The 25,909-nt window shown below is 38.6% G+C and overlaps 2 protein-coding genes across 3 annotated transcripts in view; one reads left to right on the top strand and one right to left on the bottom strand.

The window, feature by feature from the left end:
• Positions 1–17,829: 17,829 nt before the first annotated feature.
• LOC140684205 (uncharacterized) lies at positions 17,830–21,242 on the bottom strand. The gene is made up of 3 exons (XM_072929373.1): positions 21,166–21,242; positions 20,378–21,013; positions 17,830–19,202 (listed from the first exon to the last, which is right to left on the bottom strand). Exons 1-3 carry the CDS (start codon positions 21,240–21,242, stop codon positions 19,028–19,030), a joined length of 888 nt encoding a protein of 295 aa, XP_072785474.1. The 3' UTR covers positions 17,830–19,027.
• The window catches only part of METTL15 (methyltransferase 15, mitochondrial 12S rRNA N4-cytidine), a 77,366-nt gene continuing 71,901 nt past the window's right edge, over positions 20,445–25,909 (top strand). Inside the window, exons 1-2 of one of the 2 annotated variants that reach the window (XM_030273338.4) lie at positions 20,445–20,577; positions 21,923–22,193. In XM_030273338.4, coding sequence (XP_030129198.4) covers positions 21,939–22,193 — 255 coding nt within the window. In that variant the 5' untranslated portion in view covers positions 20,445–20,577; positions 21,923–21,938. Of the gene's footprint in view, positions 20,578–20,935; positions 21,248–21,922; positions 22,194–25,909 lie in introns of those variants that run through there. The other variant, XM_030273339.4, reaches the window with a different exon arrangement.

Raw genomic sequence — 25,909 nt, 5'->3', positions numbered from 1 at the left:
GATCTCTGGTATGTCCTATTATTGTAGCTCTGCAAACTCAGGGAGAAATGGATGCTCCATGTCTCTTGGAAAGGTGTTTCTTTGTTAAACATTGCCATTGCTGTTGGGCTTTGAAGTTCTCTCATTCTTGCAGGTTTTTCTGGGTGTAGTGGAAAGAAGTTCTTGTTGAAATGTTTTTCAACATGAATTGAGACCTCATGAAATATTAGAAGTAGGGAAATGAAGGAATCTGCAGTTCTGAGAATATTATCAGGAAAAAAAAAAATATTCTGTGCAAGAGCCATCTCCCACTGAATAGGTACAAGAAATGTGTGTTGTGCTCTCTAGCACACTGAAAAGCTGCCCCAAGTGACAGAGGGGAGTTGTCTTCTATCTTCCTTGTGCTGCACCTTCTGGTCACTGTAAGTTTTCAGATTTGCTGACCTAATAGAAGTGTATCTCTGGATTTCTGCATAGCCCTGACTACCAAAAAAAGGTGCACATCTAGAAGAGAAGCACGGGAAAAACTGTTTAAGCAACGAGGATCCTGGTGGATCTGGAGTAAGAAAACGAGAATGATGGAAACAGATTGTGCCAAGGGTGGGGAATGTTTTCAGAAGCATTCTGAAAGTACAGTTGTAGGGCTGCAGCAGTGTTAGGGACTATTTCCCCACACAGGAAAGACGAAGACAATCCCAGTGCAGCCTCAGCAAGCTGAACCCTGAAATGAGTCATTAACTGCTTTCAGCTACTGAAACAAACCAACCCCAGAAATGGGGAACAAGCTGAGAATTAAGAGTGAATGCTTTATAATGAACATAATCTTAAAATAGGGTTCAGGGAAAAAAAAAAACAAACAAAACGAGTTTTGAACTTATAATATTCCAGACTGGGTTTAAAATGGTAGCTGGGAGCAGTATCTGTGATAGTGAGTTAAGTTTCACTTAGCATGATGTATTGCACATTTCTGTCAGCATCACTATGGAAATATGACTTTCAGAAGCAACCAAAAATACTTGCTCTTTTAGGGAGTAACAGTTTAAAGCATAACTCTATATGGGACAAAAGGCTCCTCAGAAAAGTACAGCTCATGCTACCTGTCCTTGGGAGCTAGTACATACCAGAAAGGAGATCAGGGATAGCTTTCAATTAATTTAAATTAAATTAAAGCCATGTTTTTAACAGCTACCAGAATGTTTTGTTTCCGAAGGTGGAGGACGCTAGTGTCAGGTACAATAGCGTGCATAAAGGATGGATGCTGAAGCAGGATAGAGATCAGTGACTTCAGGAGCCAGTGGAACAGATGAATGTTATTGTGGGTTTTGTGTAGGTCTCAGGGTCCAGCTTTTTAGCACCAGTTGGCTGAGTCCTTCAGGTTTCTATAGAAACCTTTTGTATGAGACTTTAAATAGAGGCTCTGCATGCACCAAAAAAGTAAGAATTCAAGAATTCTCTGGTGTCTTTGGTTACAGGCTTCTTCTTTCACCCAAAAGTCAAGTCTTACAACATTGACACAATCAGAGATACTCTGGAAAGAACAGTGCTGCAGTGATAACAAATATATGTATGATTTCCATCATTTTGTGATCTTTGTTTTATGTACATAAACTATCTAAAACATACAATGTTCCCAAAAGTTAGTATGCCTCATTTAATAACAGGTGACTATTAATTAATTTATAATTTCTTTAGGAAAGATACCTATTTCTTCACAATTCTGAATGTTCATTAATTAATGTCTTCTATTAAAGTTCAACATTATTGGTAGAATTATGCTTAAAGACCATGAGACAAATTCTGTGCCTGAGGGCATTGTCCAAATACTTCTTGAACTCAGCCAGTCCAAGTCATCTGTGTCTTTAAAAAAATATTATCTCTCTATTCCAAGATGTATTTTGTACAGCAATTTGCCCAGAAGGATGTAGCTGTGCTAAACGCAACCTTGCCAAAGCTCATTCTAACAAAATATAAGTAAATAAAAATACTAAGCCATGGTTCTCTGATGCCAGGCAGTTTTCCTTTTGTAAGTCTTTCTATCCAGGACCAGTCACCTCCAGCTTAACAAAATATTTTCTCTCAAAAATAGATAAATGTAGTATTCAGTATTCTCTACAATATTCTTCATTAGTGAGACTTTTATCTTGGGATCCTTTTTGCTTGGATGGTCGAGGTTTCATGACAAATGAGCTGAGGACACTTTTTTCCCTTGGCATGCTAATTTTGCTAAAAAGTAAATTCAATTAACCTTTTTCTTTCCCCAAACAGGTACTTTGATTAACTTAAAAAAAAACAAAACAAAAACAAAAACAAAAACAAAACAACCCTAGAAATTGAGACTTCTATTTTCTGATTTCTACTTCACATTTCCACTGCTTTCCAGGAAAAAGAAGTCATCCAAGCTTCTTTTGAGAAACAGAGTAGCCAGAGCCAGTGAAAAGTGATTCTCTTTGGTTCATTAACTCACTACTCCAGCTTTTGATGACAGAATTGCTGCCTTCTAGAAATTGGTTTTGAAAGGACTAGTTCTTTTCCAAGTAACAAACCTTTCCTCTTCCTGCTATTTCCTGTGCAATATTGGGAATTTATTGCTAAATTATTTATTTTGGGGTTTGTTTATTAGTTTTTCTGGGATGAATTCTTTGTTAATTTGAGTGACGGGTAAAATGCACAATGACAGGACTTGGATTTCATAGGGGTGTTATGCTGTTAGATGTCCTGTCAACTCAACAGGCTCTTCATTCACTTTGGTATTGTTCTTCCAGAAAATCCAAAGGCAGTTTATGTGTTGTTGCACGGGAAACCCTCAGTGGTGGAGAGGAATGCAGAGATGTTGTTCTTGGAGCTGGCAAATTGATGTCCTGCTGGTAGGCAAGACGCCACATATGGAAAACTTTTTAATTCTAGTCTCAATGAAACCAGCCAAGACAGCTTTTAGATATTTTTTAGACAGTTTTTAGATATATTTTACAAGTCATCCTTTAGATATGGTGTCGCTATTGGACATGAAATGAGTACACAGAAACTTGGTAAGTTCAAAATAGAAAAAGAGCCAGTTTTATTCAAACACCTGGTATTTATAGAATTCCAAAGGTGACCATGGATTTGGAGGATGGAATGACCACCTCTCCAGCCACACTGGTCCAAAGCTCAATCAATCATTTCTCTCCACCCACAGAGAAATATGTAAACTATTCTGTTTGTACCTGAAATGGTGTGGGAACTCTGATTCTCAAATATGTAAATATTATCAGAAGGCTAAAGAAGTTTAATGAGAACTTTAAAACTTTCAAAATAACTATAAAAGAAAACTTAACATATTTAAAAATCAGGGCAACAATATGGCCTGTCAGTTGTTTCCTACAACTCCATAAGTTTTTTCAAGAACAGTATGGGAGAGAATAGAATTCAGTAGTTCCAGTCGGAAGGGACCATCAACAATCCAATTGTAGTCCAACTGCAAGTAATGGTGAGCAAGTGAATTTCTAGGGTTTTTTTTGGATGAAAAAGTCAACTCTATGCTTCCTTAAGAGTTATAGCAGCAATAGGGGGGAAAAAAAGAATCATTGAAATCTGCCTAGTGGAATCAAAAGGAAACCAGCTGCTGTCAGACAGCTTGGTAGCTATCTCGGCTGAGCTCTCTGGAGCAAACTTAGAACTCCTTGTAAACTAGAACTACTTGTAAACTCTGAGCAGTTCAAAATAAGCATGTTACATAACTCAGGATGATTTACAGGTGCAAAATCACAATGATGGTACAGGTGAGGGACCTCCTGCTGGATTTATCATTCATGATTCCATGGACAAAGTCTGTTTAAAATAAAAGCAATACATAATGTTAAGATTGTCTATTTAATAACCATGTGTGGCCTCCTTTGGATGTTCTCTAAAAACCTCATGCCTTTTTTATATTGTGGCACCCTAAACTGCTTCAGGACTTGAGGTGAGGCCACCCCAGTTCAGGGCAGAGCAGGACAATCCCTCCCTTGCCCAGCTGGAGATTAAAGAACTGGTGATTTGGTTTTTTTAATCCTGTGAATTACAATATTTTGTAGTTGTATATTGAAACAGTTGATAAAATACTTCTAAACCACTAAATTTTCAAATACTAATTACTTGGTCAGCATTGTGCATGACTTTGCATGCTACTCAGTTAAGGATCCATGAGGATGAATCTCTCCAACCTTGTCTGCTCAACTCACCCTCATTTAAAGACAAGATTATGTCTTGTTGAAACGCAGAGAAACTGCAGATGAAAGGTCCATCACAATGTCAAAGAAAGGAGCAAGTTAATTTGGATGAATGTACAACAACCTGTTCTGAGCCAGGACAGAGGAGTAATATCACTCTGTTGAATTACACTTGTTAATCTGTGTCATCTTTGGTTCAAAATTATTTTCAGCTCTGTGATTTAGACATTTCTGTTGCTGTATGACTGTGCTTCTTTTTTCAGATGCATCTCAGTAAGATATTTGCCTTAATGTGGCATTAGCTAAATTTCTCGTGCACTATTTGATAGATGTTTGTTTGTTCTTTGTGCAAGTTAAGCAGTGCTCAGGCAGAAGAATGTGTGTTTTTACTAGAAAATGTAAAATGCCTCAGCTCCAGAAAGATGCATTCACTGGCTCCTCCATGTGGTGTTCTTTCTTGGCAGCTGAGTGCCTAGATTGGGGATGGATGGCCCAGGTTTTAAAACTGGACTTCATGACATTTCACAACAAAATCCCAGGTAAACCATTCTGCTCACAGCTCTGATGACTTCTTAGCTAGTGTAATAGTCACTTCCCATGTAGCATATTTCAGATGAATCCACTGAGCTAAGCTCAATGTTCAGAATAAAACCTTACCAGCAATAGTTGTTTTCTATTTTAGCTCCTTTGGTCTTGGTTAATATGGGGTTTTTTACTTTATATTTTCCTTTTCAACACTAGTGGAACGTTTGTGTCTCTAAATTTTCAGAATTTGCCTAAAAGATACCTACAGTGAGTGAAAAATTATTTTCCTATTTTACCTTCAGGATACAACTTTGCAGTGACTGGGAAAAATGTCAAGCTTTGAAAGAGCATTTGCTGTGTCTAAAGCAGGTGCTTTTGTCTATGAGAGAGAACTACATGCAATTGAGATAAAAAAGGGTCTGGAGCCCACCCTAGTGCTGAGAATTTCTCTGTCATTCACATGTCCTAATTAGTAAGCACTATATTCCCAGTGAAGTGTGAGTTAGGAAGCATTTCCTGCAGAACTGGAGCACAATATGAGAGAGCAAGGTAATTAATTACAGGCTTCCCAGACATGTCAGACACAGGCCTGTCAGCAAGACCTCCACAAATAACTAATCTCAGCTGTTTTCTGCATCTTTTATGACACACATGAACTTTCTGCAGTCACTAGAGAGAGCAGATTGGCCATGACCGAAATCATTACATATTCCTTCTAAAAATGGTGATAAAGGTTGATAGAAGAATAATACAAGATGAAACTGTTAACTGAGTTGGCTTTGCAGGGCTAATGGTTTTTGGGTTTTTTCAGCTGTAATGGTTTATTTGCTACCTACTGACGTGGCATCTATTGAGATGATTCAGAATAATATTTTACTTGTTGCTGATTGCCTTGTGGTTTGTAATACTGAGTAATTCATAGAAAGAATGATCTTAGCACTGTGACCTTAATAACTTTGTCCACCAGGGAAAGAAGTGCATTCAGGAAAGTAGTTATGGAACTAATTGTTCAGATTGTTTTTTTACCTGCATCCTATTTGAATTTACTTTCCAAAAAAGAGAAATGAAGTTTGTTTCAAATTATTGTTTCAGTTCTCTTACAAGCTTCTTTATTAACAGTATTTTTGGGTTAGGTAACTACTTTTTAACTGGATGCAGAGATGGGCTGTAGTGGTTTTGGTTTGTTAATTTGAGATTTTATTAATTTTGAGATGTTTTGGTTAATGTATTAATGAGTATGGTGGGTTTGGTGTTGGTTAATTACCAGTGTATTTATTTTTTGTTGTGAGGTAGGATTAGGAGAAAGGTAAAGTAGGTTTAAAATTTTAAAAGGATATAAGGAAAATTTTACTAATAGTAATTAAAAGAAAGAAAAAGTAGTAAGAATTAAAGTAATTTTTTTTAGAATTTTTTTACAATTTGTATTGATAATGTAAAGAAATAAAATGTAGAAATTTTATTTCGTTTATTATTTTTAATGTTTTTTTAGTTTATTTAGGGAGAGAAGATTTTTTTTTTTTAACGTTATGAAAAACTCTCTATGCTGAGTTTTTCAAAGTAGAATAGAGTTTTTCAAAACTGTGACGTGGGCCCAGCGCCAAAGCTATGTAATATATGCATGTATTGAATGATCCATAACTCCAAACCCTGCCAAAGAGCTGAAAACTGAATTAAATTCCTTGTAGGCACTAGAAGGATTGTTTTGCAATGGGCAGGTGTAACATGCATGACCAGTGGCACATGTGATGATGCAAAGTATATAATAATGCAACAGTTTAAATTGAAAAGTTATGAAAATAGTAAAAGTTCAGTAAATGAGATCTCAGATTATGTGATACTTTAAAATTGCATAACCAGGCAGCGTGTAACAAGCCATGCTTTTAATCAAATTAACGAGTCTACAGTTGAGCACTGCTGGTGACTCAGAAGAGTTTTTCCCTACAGCACAACCTCCAAACAACCCTTCGTGTATCATTCATTAAAGTCTCTGTAACACTACAGAAAGCACAGGGAGATGCAGGACTAGAGATTTTGAAAATGGAACCATACATGATTTTGGAAAAAACCCAGCTTTATATCAAGTCCTACAAGAACAGTTACTTAGAATGCTTGTTACCAAAAAGTCAATTCTGTATCTTCTCCCCTTCTGTGACCATTGCATGTATCCTCAAGTTTCTTTCTATGAAATACTCATATTCTTAATATTCTTAATACTTGTTTCAAATATGAGAATTTTGAAAATATTATTGTGCAACGTTTTATTTTTCTTTGTTTAACTAAGTTCAATCTTGCTGCAAATTAGCAAAACCATCAGAAATCTGAAATAGCATCTACCCCTATAATGAGGTCTGAACTGAAAGAAGCAAGAATGGCAGCACCATCAATATGAAGAAAGATTCCGTGAAGGATGATATTTGAAAAAAGAAGTAAATTATTTATGTTGAATTGAGATTTATTTAATTTTTTTTATTGCTACTCTTGTGCTTCTGATAAGAGTTTAATGACTGAAGTTACCCAGAGCCCTACCACATGGTTAGATTTCCAAACACAGGGTAAAATTACAGTAGTGCAGGCTCCTCAAAGGTGGAAGAGCTGAGTAGCTTAAAGAGGTTGCAGAATTATCATCCAAGTGCTGAAATAAAGCTGTTTCTTGCTGGTGCTTCTCCAGTAAACAGGTCAGTGTTTGATTTTGAATTACCAATATTTAATATAAAACTATCTTGGATAGAAAAGAGCAAATAAGCCTTGGATCCAGATCCATTTTTAAATCATTGAGTGGGGCACTATCAGTTTCACCCACGTGGTTTTTGCAGCCCTTGCTTTATTTGCCAATCTAAAGAGCTGTTTCTCTCCAAAGCTGGCAAGACAAGAAGAGCAATGTCTTTGAAAACATCACCATTCCACAGATGTCTCAGCAAGGTGACAACATCACTGTTCCACTGATGCCCCAGGTTTTAGCTTTTCTATTTTTCAGATTCTGTGCTGCTTTAGTGTGCACTTCTGAGCTTCACATGAGGGAATGGGGACCTCTCTGCACAGAGCAGGGACACAAAACAATTCCTTCTCCAGCTGGGCACCAAGGACAAATGATCCAAATCTCAGCCCCAAGAGCACAAACACCGTGGGCTGGAGAGAGAAAAACAAGCAGGATGGGACTGCCTGGGCTGGAGCTGGAATGGGACAATGAACTCCAAGGTGCCAATGGAGCAGAACTGATCCCAGGGAGAGCCCCCGGGAGCGCTCGTGCATTTTGGGACCATTTTGGTTCATCTTGGGTGCAGCCCTGGCTGGGCTCTGGTGCTGCCCAAGGTGGATCCATGGAGGAGATCCTTTTAATCAATCCCTGCTTTGTTCTTTAGCTCTGTCCAGCCTCTGCTCTAGGCCAAGGCATCCCCCAGGTGCCTCAGCCAGGTGAGGGTGCACCTGACGCTTGCTGTGCTCTGTGGGAATGTACCCAACACTGATACCCCCACAACATCCTTCCCCAAAGTGCTGCCTGACTCCTGAGCATTTCATGGAATTTGCAGCTCTGGGGAAAAATACAGAATGGGGACAATTATTGTGAAGGACTTTGTTAATAGTGCCAGTGTACAGCCAAAGACAATTATCTTTTTATAGGATATTACAAAAATATACCATTTTCTAAACAGGATGGCTGAAAATTGTGTATGTTTCATTTAACATTCCATGGTTGCCAGAAATATGCAGGTATGAAAAAAAGTTAATAAAACTATATTATGTAGTTCCCATGGCACAATTTATAAGCAGATTTTTAGGGTGGTGTAAATTATGTGTCCCCCTTCTTCATCCCCTGCAAGCATGAAATGTGCTCTGATTTTTAATAGCATTGCAGTGGTACTAAAATTATACTTTTAATGTTTTGTTGTGTTTGGGTTCTTTTTTTTTAAACTAGTGAAAATTTATGGTATTTAAATTTGAATGTAACACTAGTTTAATTTTGAAGAAAACAAATATTTCTTAAATGTGAATGGAATGATCTTCCCATGGACAAAACTGCAGTTGGTATTTCTTAGTGGTTTTGTGTTGCTTAAGTAGTCATCGTTTTGCTCTGACAAAATACTCTCACTTTATATGTGTTCTAAACTTCAGATTAGAAGTGTAGGAGTCTAGTTCCTGAATTTCATTTCCAGCTTTTATACCACATAAAGGACGTTTTATATATATATATTTTTTAATTAAACCAAAAATAAGTATTTTCTCAATTTCTGCAGTACTCGTCTGTTCAGGTTCTTATTTTCAACCCAAGTTGACAGAATTCATTAACTACACAACATTAGACTCTGAATTCTGAATTAACTTTTATTTTGTTGTTAAGCAATTTTTATTTTCCTAGCAAGTTAAGAGATACCTTCCTCAATATGGGAATGCTGTTGAGCATTTGTGTCATTCTCACATAAGAAATATAACCAGGACAGCTCGTCTTATGTTTGATAGGCTGGGAGAGGTAAACATGCCAGGCCGCAATGAATATGAATATAAATGAATATAAATAAATTACAGTTTTTCAGTGTATTCCTTTTGTTATCAATGTGCTGAAACTTGTGGTTAAAATGGCAGAAAAAGGAATGTATTATACTTTCACAAGTCATGTTTCTATACTGAAACAATGGTACTTTCTTCATGGAAAAAGTACAGGACATTCCCTTTCTTACAGGTAGATATATTCTTCTTTATTTTAGTTCTGCATCTCTTCATTCTTGGCTGGAAACATTTTCTGTGTGCTAGAAGCAGTGTTGGAGAGAACTCCTCTCTTTTATCCCACACACATTTTTTTGTGTCTCTGTTGATGTCACTTTCAGGAAGTAACAAGAACAATTACTTTCTTATCCCAAATTCTAATTGCAAAATGCAATAAATGTAGGTGGAATAATGATAGCTGAACAGGGAATAGCATACAGAGAGACAACATTTTAAAATGCTCTCCTGCTGCAATGAAATAAGTCAGTCATTCTGTATTTAGTGAAGAAATTTCTAAGAATTACATCTCCCCTTTTCTATGGCAAGGAAGGAAAATACTTTGAAACTTTCAGTATATTTTTTTTTCTGTTTTTGAATGAAGAAGAGTTTGTGGTTGTAAGCTTCTGTGTCTCACACCATTATGTTGTGGTGTTGTGGGTTCATTTATTTTAAATTTTTAAAAATAATTTAACATACATTATGCTTTTCTAGTTCTTATTATGAATAATCTTTTCTGAATGGAGCTTTGTCATAATTTAAGTGCCACTAAAATAAAGGTTAGATTCTCTGTATATAACTTTGGTGGAAAAGGTTTTATAAATTACTTTATTGTTTCACAGGCCTTGGAGAGTGCTGTTGTGGATGGCAATGAGTGTGACTCATCTGGCTATAGAGCTGGAAGTGTAATATTAAAGAAAATAAATAACAAGACTGAAAAGAGCATTAAATGAGGAAATGAGGCACGGATGCGTGAGACAGAGGGTAGTCTACTGCATCTAAGCAGATACCACCTAATTACTTGGGAAAAAGAACTTAGTGAGGAAAGAGCAAGACCATGAATGATCTGGAAGCCCTGTAGGATATGCTTGGCTTCTCAAAACAGTATATATGGAGGAATAGTTTGGAAATTCCAGTCCTGAAAGGGAATGCATTAGAATTGTTGAAAAAGAGATTTATGTTATCTTTTTGTTGTTGTTGTTGATTTTACTGCTTTTTAATGTATGTGCTATTATAAGAAGGATTTTGCATTGTGCAGAAACATCTCAGCATATTCAGTGTCAAAAAACATGGGGTTTATAGTTCTAAAATAAAAAAAGAAAAAAAATTCTCAAAATGTTCTCTCAGTTTAAGATGTTACTCTGGGAACCTTTAACAAACTACAGCTGGGAGCTATAATGTAAGCTTTGTTGCATGAAAATCTGATCTGAGAGCCACCAATGCAAAGAGGGTAGTGCCCACTGTCACTCACTTCAGCAGGAAAGGCATCACCATTCTCATATTTACCCCAAAACTGTGCAAGACTTTTGCGGGGGCTGGGGGTCCTTGCTCTTACCATGCTCTTCTTTTTTTCTTTTCTCCCCCTGGAACTTGATTATTCTTTTATAGAAGAGGAAAATAACTCTTCCTGCTCTACAGAGGAACATTCCGTGCACAAACTTGCCTTTTTTGTTTCTATCTTGTTTGGTTTTTTTTGGGTTAGTTGACCATTGACTGTGGACAAAAATACTTTTCCTGTATCCCTCAAATGTGTTTATGTTATTAAAGACCACTAACACCACCACCCTATTTAATGCAAAAATTGCTTGGAAAGTCTGAGTGCGTTAAATTCTACCTCCAATAAGTTTATTTTGGTTAAAAAAACCCCAGGGCATTCTGTTGATGTGGAGTTGTACCAATACTGATGAAAGCACTGATTTGGCCAAACCCATAAGAGATGTTATTTAAAGAAAATTTAAATTAAAGTGGCATTCAGGTCTTTCCAAATTCAGTGCTCATATATCCTAGGAACTAAGGACACAGAATGAAGCTGCTGAATAATTTTCATGTTGTGAAAATTTGTGAGCAAGTTTTGTCCACAAGAGACACAGAGATTGATAGGGGTGTGCCCATCAACATTTTGCTGTTGAAGTTTTTACTCCAACAGCCAAATGAAATCTTTTGCAGCTCATTCCTTGAGATTTTGAAACAACCATCAGCAAAGCCTGCTGGGAAAACCAAGAATAAAATATACATGATAATTTCACTGATTGAACATATTAATGATTAATTATTGATTAATACATTGGATCAAGTTATTTCTTATCAAAATGAATTAGAAGGAGAGCTTTTTATTCCACAAATTGCATTTTTGATTTTGAAATAAGCAAGAATAATATGTCTAGGTCTTATGAGAATCTTTGTTATCTAATAAATATATTTATTAGATATATTATATTTATCAGAGCTATAATAATATTATATCTCTGATATATATTTTTTTTTTACAAGATTTATTTCTTTTACAAGATGAGCTGTGTGGCAAATAATGCACTTTCCAAATATCTTTCATACAAGCTACTGGAATATAACTAAATCTGGGGCCTTGACAGATAAAAATATAAGTGTCTTATAGTGTTAGTTATTAGTCTTATAAATGATGAATAATTTTTCTTATAATTATGGATAATTACAATACATATAATACATATATATGTATACATACATGTATATTAAATATTATATTTGTGTATATCATATGTGTATATATATACATATGTGTATATATGCACATATATTTATATGTGCAAATATAAATCAAAATAATGGTTTGATTCTATCATTTTTAAAGGAAATAGACCATTTCTAAAGAACTAAATAATACAGTTTCAACAATGTGTGGCAAGACCTGTAAGTTAGAAAGTAAATTTAGAGTCACCAAGAGAAAATACATTTTATATTAAAGTATTGATAGTGGTTTGTGAAAAAATTTTGTTTGTAAAAAAGTGACATGTCTCTAGTAAAGATTTGGATATTCCCTTGAAGAAAAAAAATCAAAAAAAATGAGATCATCTGGGGCTTGGGTAGAGCAAGAGTGTTGTGGCTGTCAGTTCAGATATGTGCAGTGGTCAAGCTCAGGTAGCATGTGCACGGACAATGTACAGGAGTTTCTACAGCTCCAGATGCTGAGGATGATCCAAGTTTTGGGCTTCCTACTGCAGTTTGTGATATGGCTGGTGGCAGTTCTACCAGTTCAGGAAAAATCACTGTATCTACTGGAGTCATTTTCTATATTGGAATATGGGATGTTCATGTGAAAGGATGGTTTAAGCCTAGGAGGAGGGTTCTCCCCTATTCTGGCATATTCACTTCTTTCCGTCTCTCACAAGCATTTTCCATCATCTTGCACTTCCATGTGGGAATTTCCTTTATGGTGGGAAGGAAGGAACTTCCTGTAGTGCAGGGTATGTACTATGAATCCATTTCATAGATCATGTAAATGTGCACATTTTTCCTATTCTCCTTTTTGAAGAATAATCTTCTTCTTCTTCTATTCTTCTTCTCCTGCTGAGGTACTGACATCAAACTGCAAAGGCCTGTAGATAATCTACTGTTCACCTCCAGCAAAAGACTGATATCCTAAATCCAGATTTAGGAGTCCTGGTTTGACCAGCTTCAAAAGTTACAGAAAGAACTCCCAGGAGTATTATAAAAAGTAAAAATTCCCAAAAATAGATAAGAAATAATAGGTATGGATGTGACATGTCTTTACACTTAAGGAAATGAAGAATTGATAGAATTGATAAAAATCCAGGACTCCCAGTTTTGAAAGGCACTACGAAATTTCACAGAGCTACTTGTTAAAAACTGCTTTGCTCATAAAGCACCAGTCCTTGCTAAGTCACCAATACACACAATGGGTAAAACCAGAGGTGAGAAATTTTCTGTGTTTTTATGTTCTTCACCTGCTATTTTTCTCTTTGCTATTTTTACTCTTTCCTCTCTGAGCTACCCAACAGAAATTCAAGACCTTCTGACCAGCCTTGACTTGATTTCTCCTCTCAGAAAAGTGTGATTCAACAGCAGTAAATGTTACAGGTAGATGCTTTTATTTCCCTTTCTTAAAAACATCAGCTGCAGCAAACTTGAATGTGTTGTCTTTATTGTAAAAAACACATAACCTATTCTTATGGATTTGACCTGAATGTTTTCATTTACAGGAGGATATCTGTCTGGTATAATGGTAGGTCTTGACTTTTGTTTGTGATGGTGTTTGTTCTTGAATTCTTCTCAGCAAAAATTCACCAAATGCAGCAAATGCTCTTTCTTGTGTTTAGCAATAAAAAAGGTCTGTCCTATTAGTGATAAACAGAACTGACTGAAATTTGTGTACACAAATCAAAACTGATCCGAATATTCTCACTTGAGTGTTGCAGTTAGTCTCTTCCAACAAAAGATGGCACTGCTCAATTTTCTTAAAAACTAATCTCCATTCATTGAAATTGAATGCTCATTAAAAAGTTCCCTTGTCTTTGTCTAGGATCTTGCACACTTAGATCAGTATTTGTTATTGCCAATGTAATAATAATGGCCTCAGATATTTCTAAAAATATCTGTTTCCACAAGAAGTCCTACATGGAATAAACCTAAGTGCCAATAATTCACAAATTACTCTTGCAACTCGTTGAAGTTCAATTTGGAGTCAATCATTATCTTATGGATTCAATTTTTCTACAATTAGGAAATGAAAAGAAAATAGCTTCCAAGGTTGTCCCAGATGTATTTTTTTTTTTTTGTATGCAACATACATTAACCATTTAGATATTAATTTAGCTGCCTACTGGTAAAAGTATATCTTTTCCTCAAAACTATCTGCTTATGTTATGGCCAAAAGCAGAGATTTTACATAAAATTGAACTTCCCCAATGCCTTGTATAAAATTAGACAGTTCTGTACTTCAGAACTTCAAATTTGCTGAATATAGATATAAATCCAATGATGATCATAAATTAAAAATTAGGAAGGCAATAAGAAACACATGGAATTTATTTAGTGTAAAAGACTATAGTCCCCACAGACAAATTTAAAACAAACCTGCAACAGGTCTGTCATACCTGTTAGCATGACTAAAATGCAAAAAGCAAAGAAAAGTCGAACCAAAATGTTAAGGATCATTGTAATAATAATATACAAATGTCAGAGAGTAATTTAATTAATTCAGGGAATAAAACTTGAAATACCTCAGCATAATGTGAAAATACACAAAATCGTGAATGTTTTTGTCACTGTCTCATTTTAATACAATCTGAAGTGTCAAATATACAAAGACACCAGAAATTTCCCAAGGTACCCAGTGCTCTGTGTTAAGTGGCACCAAAGAGGTTTTAAATGGTTTGGATAAAGAGTAAAATTTACTTCCTGTCTTTTTGTTTGTTTGTTTTGTTTTTATTCCTTGCGGTGAAATGTCTATATCTCAGAAATTGCATTTCACATATTTTTTCAGTATTCTGGGTTTATTTTCTAAAAATTCTGAGACGCTGTGCTTTGAGAAACACTCTTCATGCTCTTTTTGACTCTTTTCCATACTTCCCTCAAGGGGGGACAAAAAACAAGGATTCCCTCAAAACCAGGAAATTAAAAAAATTATTTTATTATTACCTTTTAGAAATAAAATTGCTAAGTGAGAGATTCTGTATTTCCTAAGAAGTTTCTTCAGAATGACAAAAAGATTTTTTTTAAGAAAGAAAGAGTCAGACCAACCACAAGAAATTACTGAGAGGACAGTAAACCCTCCTAAAAATAAATGCCTCCCACTTTTGGTGGGAATTCTTTTGAATGGGACCAGCAACAACAGCTGGGAAACCTGAATTAAAAAAAAAAAAAAAAAAAAAAAAGAAAAAAAAAAAAAGAAACATGTCAAAACTGTAATCTGTAATTCAAACAATCTTGTGGAAATTTATGATAATGGCTTTACAGCAATTCAAACAATGAAACAATTCAATTTCAGAAGGGCAATAATGAATTTTTTATTGGCAGAGGAGTCCCTAGTTCTTATATATAGCTCACTAGGTCATCCTTAGGAGCAAATAGGACAATGATGCATTGCTAAAAACTCATCATTATCCTCATTGGGTAGAAAGAAAATGGTGTTTCTACAGGTCTTGGCCCATTTTCACAGCAAGAAATCACCTTACCTCATTAAAAATACATTAGCATTTTGTCTATCTGCTCAGGAAGAAGGGCTTTAATGAGATTCATGTTAAATTACTGTTTTGAGAGAAACAGCATATTAGATAGTACACACATATTTCAGTACATATGCAGTAAATAAAAAAAAAACCCTCAACCAAAGGAAAAAAAAAAAACCACATAATACACTAAAAATTAAGATGCAGAAATCACTACTTTGTGGCTTTTATTCCCCATTGTGCATGTAGAACTTCTTCTAATAGGGCACTCTTGGAGACAGAATTTCTCCATGTGTATGGACTTAAATTTACCTTTCTTTGCCCCATATCTCCTGGCTGCACAGTGGATGACACAATAACTTTCTGCCAGCCCTGTCTCCAAGCCCTTTGCCCTTCCTGTGCTCTGCCTGCATCACTGCAGGGCTTCTCTCTTCAAACACTCACGTCATGGCTGCGTTTACTAGAGCTGGAAATGAAAAGTTTAACTTCTCCCGAGGGACACTGCAGGAAAAAATCTTCCCAAGGAATTGGACTTTTTGCTCCCTCCTCGCTCGTGGAGAACTCTGCTGACTCCTGTCACAACCCCAGCTGCCAAGAAGTGACCAAACAGGGGCTCAATTCAGGAAATTCCTACAACTTTATAATATCTAAGGTACTGAAAACATTCAATCTACTGCTAAAGGTCTTTTGGAAGACAAACCAAAGCAATATAGAATAACAGAAGAGTGCATGAGGAAGAGTTTGAATGTGATGATCAAAATTAATGAAAAACTTTAACAGCAGGTCAATCCTGTGTTGAGTGTGACTAGTGGTAAACTGAATTGCAAACTTTCTCACAATTACTTAAAAATGCATGTGGTTCTTTCTAGAAGAGATATGACTTCCCTGGCATACTGCTCCTCCATGGTTCTGCATCAGCAAGTGAAATGAACAGTACAGCGATTTTTTGATGTGCGTGGTTGGCTGATGTGCAGCTAATTAAGAATGTTGAATAAGTGATAGAAACTCATTTGGACAGTTCCAAGGCTGCTGCTGTCACGAGATGGACAACTCTATTCACCAAAAACTAGATTTTGAACACAAGCTATACCTTCCTTTATGCCAAAATAGCATCAAGCACGTGGTCAGAATAGAAAAAAGATGATTATTACAAAACACTGAGCACTGTGTTCTTCCAATAAACCCTTCTGCTCTAAGAAAGATTATATTAAGTGTTTGTTAAATTATCAGAGGAAAAGTCAGTTCTTATCCCATCCACTGCTGCTCCTTAAATTCAGGGGCAGTGCCTCTTTATACTTGGCTTGCAAAAAACACCTCCCCTTCCTTGCTCCATATGTTTTGGCTTGAATACAGTAGTTTTTTGTTTTATCAGGAAAGCTCTTGGCACAGTCTACCCTGCCCCTGATGCTTCCTGACCCTGCCACTGGAATCAATTTCTGTTTGTTTTCCTCTGCCCTGTCTCCCAGCTCCATAAAACTCAAACTTTACACATATCATCCAGGTATTTAGGGCAAATTTGGTAAAGGGCCTAGCTGTCTAGGATATAGATGAGAATTTAGATGCCCATGTCTAAACTCATTGCTCGTGCTTTTTTCAGTTTTCTTTCTGGGTTTATTTTCTAAAAATGCTGTGATGCTGTGCTTTGAGAAACACCCTTCATGCTCTTTTTCAATCCTTTCCATGCTTCCCTCAAAAACAAGGATTCTATTATTAATATTATTATTATTACTTTTTAGAAATAAATTGCTAAGAGATTCTATACTTCCTAAGAAGGTTCTTCAACATAACAAAATGATTTTATTTTTAGAAAGAGTCATAAGGATCAAAGATGACAAGATGCCTGTTGCATCCCAGCAAATCTGGAAGGAAATAAATGTGGGCTGTACTGTGCATGCATTTTGCATACGTGTAGAGTCCTTGCAGAAAATATGAAAGCAAGGATAAAAAAATCCAAGACTCCCACTGTCAGGAGCATGTCCCAACCACTGCATTGCAGTATTCTTAAATGAGTGAGTAAAATCCACTCCCACTCCCTTACATGTGCAAACTGCAGGCACTTGATGGCACCTGAATCTGTAGGGTTTGGACCATGTTTGTGAAAAAGTCAATAATAATAATAGTGAGAGACCATAAGTAGAGAGGTTTTCCAACTTCAGTAGAAAAAAAGTAATTTGATTTACCCAATAGGAGACGTACTGCGTTCTACAAGAATATTTGACTTGTGGAATAGGAAGGATGTAGTAGGAATTCTTTATTTCTACCAGAAACAGTATAAAGAAATATTAGAAAACTTCATTTCCTCATCCTTTCAACTTATAGAATGAAAAAAAATTATCTGGGTGGCTAAAAATTAAAGTCAACATTGTTTAGTTGCAAACTATTCATATCATATAAAAGCTTGTTATCTTTAGGAGCTTCCTGAGTACTTAAAACTGTTCACTTAAAGAGAATGGAATGCTCTTTCAAGTTTACGTTAACTTAACGGAGCTAGTAGATTCTTTGATAAAACAATTTTATTTGCTTCAGTATTTATTTAAAACATTATTGTGACCATTCTCGTGATGTGACCATTCTTGGACACAAACCAGAAATATTAACAGTAAAATACTACTAAAATAGTATGAAAAAATATAGTCTTCCATACTTTCTAATATTTTTATTAGAAAAATAAATACTATAAATAAATTAAAATATAAAAATATATAACAAATACTACATTATAATAAATACTACTAAAATACTATGAAAAAATAGTCTTCCATACCTTCTAATATTTTTATTAGAAAAATGAATAATTAAAATATATAATATATAATAAATTATATAATCTAAAGTAACACAAGTACATAAGTATTTAGATTGAAATATGCAAAAATAATTTCTAGTGCTCACTTGCAAAGGCAATTATGAGTCAGTCTATATTTCCATTAAATGCAATTTCCATGTGGTAAATTCATAACTTCTTGTAAAATAAGGCAACTTTCAGAGTTGGGAAGCCTCAACAAATTATGTGATTCTGATTTCTATGTGGTCAAAGAGAACTACAACTTTAATTTTTACATTTTTTAAGTATTTACATCATTATCATGAAAAAGGTGTAGTATTTTATGACCTTATCGTTTTCAAGTACTTTGATATTTGTCTGCATTTATTTAGTTCTGTGTTATGGCTTCTCTAATATTTCTGAATTTAGAGTGTTGGCTTCTATAATCTGAATAGAAAAAATGATTTCTTCCCTCTGAAAAAAAGGAGATGGATGGGTGAGATACATATATAAAGGAGATAGATAAGAAAGGCCTTGAAAGCATGTAGAAGACACCAAGTTCACATTTCATGTTGTTCCTGTCCTTTTGAAGACATGTGAAGCCAGGCTGTGACAATCAAGCTGTAGGAATGTAAAGAATTCACAGTAAAGCAAAGAAATATCAAATTTCCATTTGTTATTTCTGCTTTGACAGTACTGTTTCCCCTATCACTATAGCTATAAAACCAGCTGTTGCCTAGTATAAAAAAAAATGCTTTATTTTTCCAGCACAGCCTTAAAATGAACTACATGTCATGTAGATTGTCTCCTACAAACTTGCCTTTTTGGAGATGTTTAGGAGAAAGGAATTGGATGGTCCTTTCAGGTGTCCATGTGCAAGCTGTGGGTCACTCTCCTCCTCCTTTGGGTCAAAGACCATCACGTGCTGGTCAATGACACGCACCACCCTGCTGAAGCTGCCCTGCTTTTCTTTCTGGCTCTCTGGCCGGACACGGACCACCACTTTGACGTGGCTGCAGACATCTTCTTCCCTGGCTGGAGTCATTCCTCCTGCTCCCCAGCCTCACTGCCAGCACTCGGTCAGATCTAGCAGCTGAATCCTTTCTGCAATTGACAGAGAGGACATTTATTTCAATATGAGCCTTCACTCTTTCCAGCAATTCACACATTCGGTCAGGGCCCATCGTTTGTCATGGGACTGCCCCAGGGCAGCGAGGCTTTGGGACACTCTGTAAGCGCCCCAAAGGATGACTGAACTCAGCACAGCTCTCAGAAAGCCAACCAGCACTGCCCCAGGGAACTCTGAAGTTCATTTCACAATTTAAATACTCAATGCCCTGCAGGCTTTCCTCTATAGCAGACCAAGCTTTCAGACCAGACACCACATTTCTGTGGGCTAAAGCGAGCAGCCTTTTTGTTCTTCAGCAGAACAAAAGCCCGTGTTGCCCTCCCTTGATAGACACAGCCACGTAGCAGGGAGCGTTAAAGAGAGTTAAAGCGGGATTTAGGGGAACGCGCCCCGCACGGGCCGCAGTGACCGACACCAAGCGGGATTTCCTCGCATATCCCATTTCTACTGCTCCCAGCGGCTGCAGGCTCAGCCCAGCAGCGGACACAGTGCAGCTCCCGCTGCCGCCCCAGGGCCGGCTCCTCTCCCGGCCGGGCCCGCCCGGCTCTGCGGTAACTCCTCACGGCCTGCGGGCCGCTCTTCCCCGGGGCACGGCGCCGGGCCGGGCCCTGCGGCCGGAGCGCTCCCCCGGGCCGGCCGCAGAGCCGCTGCCGGGGCTCCGCCTGCGGGCCGGGGCTCCGCTCCCCGTGCCCTCGGCCGCTCCCGGTCTCTCACCGGGCCGTGCCCTCGGCCGCTCCCGGTCTCTCACCGGGCCGTGCCCTCGGCCGTTCCCGGGCTCTCGCTCTGTCTCTCACCGGGCCGTGCCCTCGGCCGTTCCCGGTCTCTCGCTCTGTCTCTCACCGGGCCGTGCCCTCGGCCGCTCCCGGTCTCTCGCTCTGTCTCTCACCGGGCCGTGCCCTCGGCCGTTCCCGGTCTCTCGCTCTGTCTCTCACCGGGCCGTGCCCTCGGCCGTTCCCGGTCTCTCACCGGGCCGTGCCCTCGGCCGTTCCCGGTCTCTCGCTCTGTCTCTCACCGGGCCGTGCCCTCGGCCGTTCCCGGTCTCTCGCTCTGTCTCTCACCGGGCCGTGCCCTCGGCCGTTCCCGGTCTCTCGCTCTGTCTCTCACCGGGCCGTGCCCTCGGCCGTTCCCGGTCTCTCGCTCTGTCTCTCACCGGGCCGTGCCCTCGGCCGTTCCGGGCTCGCTCTGTCTCTCACCGGGCCGTGCCCTCGGCCGTTCCGGGCTCGCTCCCGCTCTCCCCGCGGCCGCACCAGCACCAACCGCCATCCGCCGGCCGCGGGATTCAAACCCGGCCAGGCCGCGCTCCTCGCCTTCCCATTGGCTGTGCCCCGTGACGTCACCGGAGCGCCGGCGGTAAGTGCGTGGGGCCGGGCGCGCGGGCGGCGGAGCCCGCGAGGAGGAAAGTGAGGGCACGGACGGGAGGCCGGCCGGCAAGAATGAGCGAAGGGAGGCACGGACAGAAGGGAGGCGCTCCCGGGGCGGTCTCTGCTCCGCGTGTCGGCCCGGCCCAGCCCGGCTCGGCTCGGGCGGGGACAGCCCCCGGCCGCTCCTCCCGCTCGGCCCGGCGCGGAGCGGGCCGCGGCCACTGCCGCTGCTGCGGTCGCCTCTGACCGAAAGTGCTTCGGGCGGGAATTTTGTCCTCGCTGCTTTAGCGCAGGGCCGGTCCCGGGGCGGCAGCCTGCAGTGGGGCCCGGTTCCCTTCTGGCGGGCACTGTTAGATAAATGAAATAAAATCCGGACGGAGTGCTCGCCGGTGAGAAGGAGATCTCCCGTGGGCGGGAGGCCGTGGCTGCGAGCAGAGTGCCTCGCGTCACCCCCGGGGCAGGACAGGGGATGGTGGCCCTGGCCCCGTTCAGGCGCTCCTCGCCCTCACAGAGGGGCCGGGACAGAAGGGGAAGGGTGGGAAGGCAGAAACAGCGGCTGAGGTGGAGAGGGTTTCACGGGGGAGTCAAAAGCTGTGCAGGCAAACAAGGAATGCCTTCCCCTGGTCCAGCCATCTCCAGGAGAGCGGGGCCCATCGCAGGTAACAGTGGTCACTTGGGAACACCAATGCCACCACCCCAATCGTCCTCTTCCCCCCTTTCTGTCCGGAGCACCGTGTCCTTTGGTCTGGAGTATCCCTTGGGTGCATCTGGGTCTCCTGCCCAGCTGTGTCTCTTCCCTGCTGTGCCAGCAGAAATCCAAACCAGCCCCAGCTCAGCTGCTGGGGAGAAAATTAACTCCAGCCCAGGCAAAACCAGCAGAGCACACCATGGTAATAGGTGTGTTTTCTATAGGCACACTATGGCTTGTGGTGAAACACACATCTGCGTGTCTGCCCAAAGCTAGAGTGAGGTGCACTTGCAAATTTAAACTGAGGGAATTATGGCCCAGTTGAAGTCTAAATGATCAGGAGAGTAACTTTGTCAGCATGTATCCGTATGCAGGCAAAATTTTGGTAGTCTCTGGCAAGGTAAATTCAACAAAAGCAGATATTAGAAGCTGATAGTGAAAAGAATCTGCTACCTGCTTGAACATGATTGATTTGTAGGTAATCTTGAAAGTTCTGAAAACATTTTACTGACACGACAGATCTGTAAAGCTGCCCAACTCGGAATGGTACAGCTTTGCCTATAGCATTTCCCCTCTGTTATTTAAATAAATCCACTATTTCAAGTATTTGTTTGAAAGTAATTCCCAACATCTACTGCTCTTCTAGGTTGATCAACTCCAAAATGTTACCTCAAAGTCTATACCAAATTTGCAGATGTTTGTTTCTGCGTAACTTGAAACTGAATTCAGTAAATGTGGCTGGTTTGGCCAGAAGGATCCATTCATCAGAAAAGCTTTCTGAGTCAGAGGAACAAATTGTCCAGAAATGTGAAGCTGAAGAGCTGCCTCAAAATGCAGAAAACAGTAAATGTGGAAGATTGCACATACCAGTGATGCTGGAGGAGGTTGTTAATTGTTTATCTCCTCAGCCAGGCCAGGTGAGTTAAATGATTAATTACAATTGTGATCCATTAGCAGTCCAGCAGAAAAAATTCTGGAGAGTAGGGATGACTTTTGTTTAGAGGAATAAATGGATTTTCTTAAGCAATCAGTTTTACCTTTCAAAGGTCCTCAATTGTTTTGAAGTTTAGTTTAAAACTCTGTATTCAAACTCATAAAATTCTGGTGTCTGTGTGCCTGAATCCTCAGGTACGTGGTATTTATTAAAACTGTCATATTTGGCTATTGTGTTGTTTTTGTGCTTGTCTTTCTGAGTTGCACTTGTGTATTCTTAAGGTTATGTTAATGACTGAGAGGGGAGTTCTCATGTGTGGTTATCAGTTGGTGAAGAGCCCTCTTCCTCTTGTGTAAGAGTAGTAAGGGTGTAGGTTTTAAACATTGTTTAGTCCCATTAACATGGATAACTGGTTCAAGCCTTCTTGTTTGGGTATAGTAGTGTAAGTGGTTTGCTTTTGGTGTCTGGGGTAGTAAATGGTTACAGGTGTCCTCGAAAAAAATGATACACAGGGAAATGGTTTTTGTCTGGGTGGTCTCAGTATTCATTTGAAAGGTATTCATTCATTATTTTTTGAATAATGACCATTATTTAAGAACTTAGATATTTCAGATACTTTCATCTGTGATTTCAGTGCTCATGTTAGCTTCATAGAATCTTAGGAGTTTAGGGTTATCAGTGTGTTGTTTTACTACAATGGATGAAACAGCAGGTAAAGAAGCAGAAAGGTCAAAGTCTGTGTATGTTTTTATTTTTATTTGAAAACAGTATGACCCAACAGTGGCAAAGTGATATAGCAAGTTTGAGGTGTATTCAGTGGTCAGAAATTTGCAGTCAAATCTTGTTGTGTTGCCTTGTATATAATTTTAAGTCTTTGAAGAAGCAGTGAAAACGCAAATAGTATTGATACATTAGCATACAAATTGCTCTGGCATGTGTTCTACTGTTGAAGATATCTAAATTGGAGAAATACATAAGGAACTTTGAGTTCAGATTTTATTCTGATGTCAGAACTATGATGACATATTCACACATTAAGTGAGCATATAAACTGTGATACACTATGTGAAATATTTTTTCCAATTTTACAAGTTTTTACTTAGATAAGAAGAGCCTTATGAAGTCAGTGTCCATTAGACTGTGTTTGTTGATGTAGAAAGTCTTCCTTGGCAACAGGACTTGTAAAAGAAACTATTCTAGGTTATGAACTGTGGAGAGTATTACTGCCCCTGAAATTTTTTCTAATTTAAATATTTGTAAAATAGCTTATTATTGGGATGGGATTTTTTCAGTTCTGTGTATACATGGTTTTTCAGATTCCTAAGCTTGTAGTGAACCACTGGTCACTGCTATAAGAGAGCCCAAGTGTGTTTACCTCAAACTGAAGCATTTATAATGCTGCCAACCTGTTCAACATGACTGAAACTGGAAACTCTTCAGCACTTCTGTTTTTATTTTTCTGTATGTATTCACAGCACTTTCTGAAGTCCTGAAAAATAACTAGTGTGCAAAAGGATGCAATGTGTCAGCTGAGTTTTGCTAGTGTGAGTGGAAGCCTGAACACAGGTTGAGACGGTTTGTCACTAACTCACACAAGTGGTGGTAATCAGTTTGTACTAACATGGATGTCAACTAGCAGTGTTACATAAATTTACATTTTTAAGATTAGAGTCTTGACAGGAAGTCTGTGAACACTTTGTTTTGTGGGCAGGAAAGGCAATGCTCTGATCTTGAATTTAGTTTTTCTGCTTTATTCTCTCCTTGCACATAAAGATTTCCGTTGCTCAGCTTTAATGGAGTTATATTCTTTGTTATAAAATAGCTGATTTGGGCCTCTATTTCTTCTTGTGTCTGAAGACAAGGAGCTACCAATATAAAAAAATCTAATTAGGAAGATGATGTTCTCCCTATAGTTATGGTCACTGAATGGGATTTTCATTTTACTTATAGAGGTTCTTATGAAAGGAAATGTTACTTAAGAGTGAGTCACCACGGAGATGAAGATGTTAGTGCCCTCCCACTGAATATTCTTGTTGACTGTCTCCTTTGGGGAATCTGTTTGTCAGGAGTTGGAGCAATAATACTTCCATTTATCTTTGAATTTTCTTTTATTGCCTTGTTTTGCAAAGTCCCTGTAGTAGTCCAGTCTTTGAAGCAAAGACTAAAAATTAGATTTCACCAATCTACCTCCCTGCTCAATGAAAAGTCTGTTGCAGTAAGTCCACACATAAGTAATTTCCTCTTTAAGTTTACTGTATTGATTACATTTTAATCTTCTCAGTCCATGAGTGTTGTTTGCAAATACCTCACCAATGTTTTTGGAGTTGTCTGAACAATTCTCTGTTCTCTTAAAGAACCAAACCTATTTGGAATCAATGTTTGGACATCCAGAAGCATGTTTTCCCAGTTTCCAGCCTACTTTTTCCTTTTTTTTTTTTTCCTTTGCAATGCTCACATTTCTTTTTAAGTAGAGATGTGGCTATAACATAATAAGTATTTCAATAGCAGTGAGTTCTGTGAATGCCAGAGGATAAAACTCTGAAATTTCAACTGTTCTTATGAGAATCTTCAAGGTTTTTGAGTTGTGAAGCTCTAGGGAATGGTAGTGCTCCAGCACCAACAAATACTTCTATATATAATATTTAAACTCCAATTAGAAGAGAAGCAAATATTATGCCCTACTCAGATGATATGGGAAAGCCTGTAATCTGATGACATCCATGGTTCTAGTGATTGATTTTATCTATGGTTGAGTATGATCTAGGAGAGACTATAATGGAGATACTATATGGTCTGCTAGTATTACTTGGTTTATGATAGTTCTAGAAGGTGTTTTTTTTTTTTTTAGTATCTGTAAATTAAATGGTAGGTGGTCAAACTTGAGGTGAGAAATAATTAATGAGACCTTCCCATTTTCTCCAGTATTTAAGGGGTTTATCAGAAGCTGTTAATATTAGATGATTTTTTACCTCATTATGTTAATTTGTATATTAAAAAAAAGAAGACAGTTAATTTTCCCCAAAGAGATATCTTCTGACATCATCTTGAGAGTTAGCCATGACTCACTGTGGATATTTCCCTTTTGATGCTCCATGATGTTATTCAGATTATTTTTGCTACTTAGCATTCATTGAAGGAGGTATTGTCTTTGTCTTGAAAATCGTGTGTTATATTTCTTGTGTTATTTCTTTTTCTTGGAAATCATGTGGTGCTTTCTAGAAAGAGACAAGTATTTCCTGAGAACATGCAGCTTTGCCATTAGCTCTCCTTTCACTGTTTCAGGTACATACTGCTTTGTTTTCAGGATAGTTACTATTTTCACATATCCAAACATCACAGAATTAATTTTCAGAAGTGTGAGCATGGACTTCTGAAATAACAGGAAGGAAGTGTAAGACATTGCTGACAGCCAGACATTGTTTTGTTGTGAGTGAAGTGCTGCTTGAGCTCTGGGGTTCAATTTTGAAGGCAGCTTCTCACCTCCTGGAGGTTCTGTTGTTGCTACTCTTGGATGTTGATGTGCAGCATGGTTGTTTCCTTCCTTTTCTAGAGAGCTAGTTAGTCAGGTAGTAGAACACACTTGGAGGAAGCTGAGGGAGACTGCTGCTGTGAGAAAGCAGCGTCAGTTCTGGAATTGTTGTCTTAGTTTCTGTGTGTTCTTGTCCATACATCAGTATTCCCTTTCTGCCTTGTACCGAG

Source organism: Taeniopygia guttata, chromosome 5 (assembly GCF_048771995.1).
Source record: "Taeniopygia guttata chromosome 5, bTaeGut7.mat, whole genome shotgun sequence".
Taxonomy (NCBI): Eukaryota; Metazoa; Chordata; class Aves; order Passeriformes; family Estrildidae; genus Taeniopygia; species Taeniopygia guttata.
Note: the sequence above shows the minus strand (reverse complement) of the source record. Positions and strands in the feature narration are given on the sequence as shown.

Excerpts from the sequence above, each read along its gene's own strand:
- LOC140684205 (XM_072929373.1), bottom strand. The coding sequence starts at position 21,242 with ATGGGCCCCGCTCTCCTGGAGATGGCTGGACCAGGGGAAGGCATTCCT. Across the intron at positions 21,014-21,165 it reads GCACAGCTTTTGACTCCCCC|CCACGGCCTCCCGCCCACGG; the intron begins GTGAAACCCTCT and ends CTCTGCTCGCAG. Across the intron at positions 19,203-20,377 it reads ACGGCCGAGGGCACGGCCCG|AAAGGATTCAGCTGCTAGAT; the intron begins GTGAGAGACAGA and ends TGTCAATTGCAG.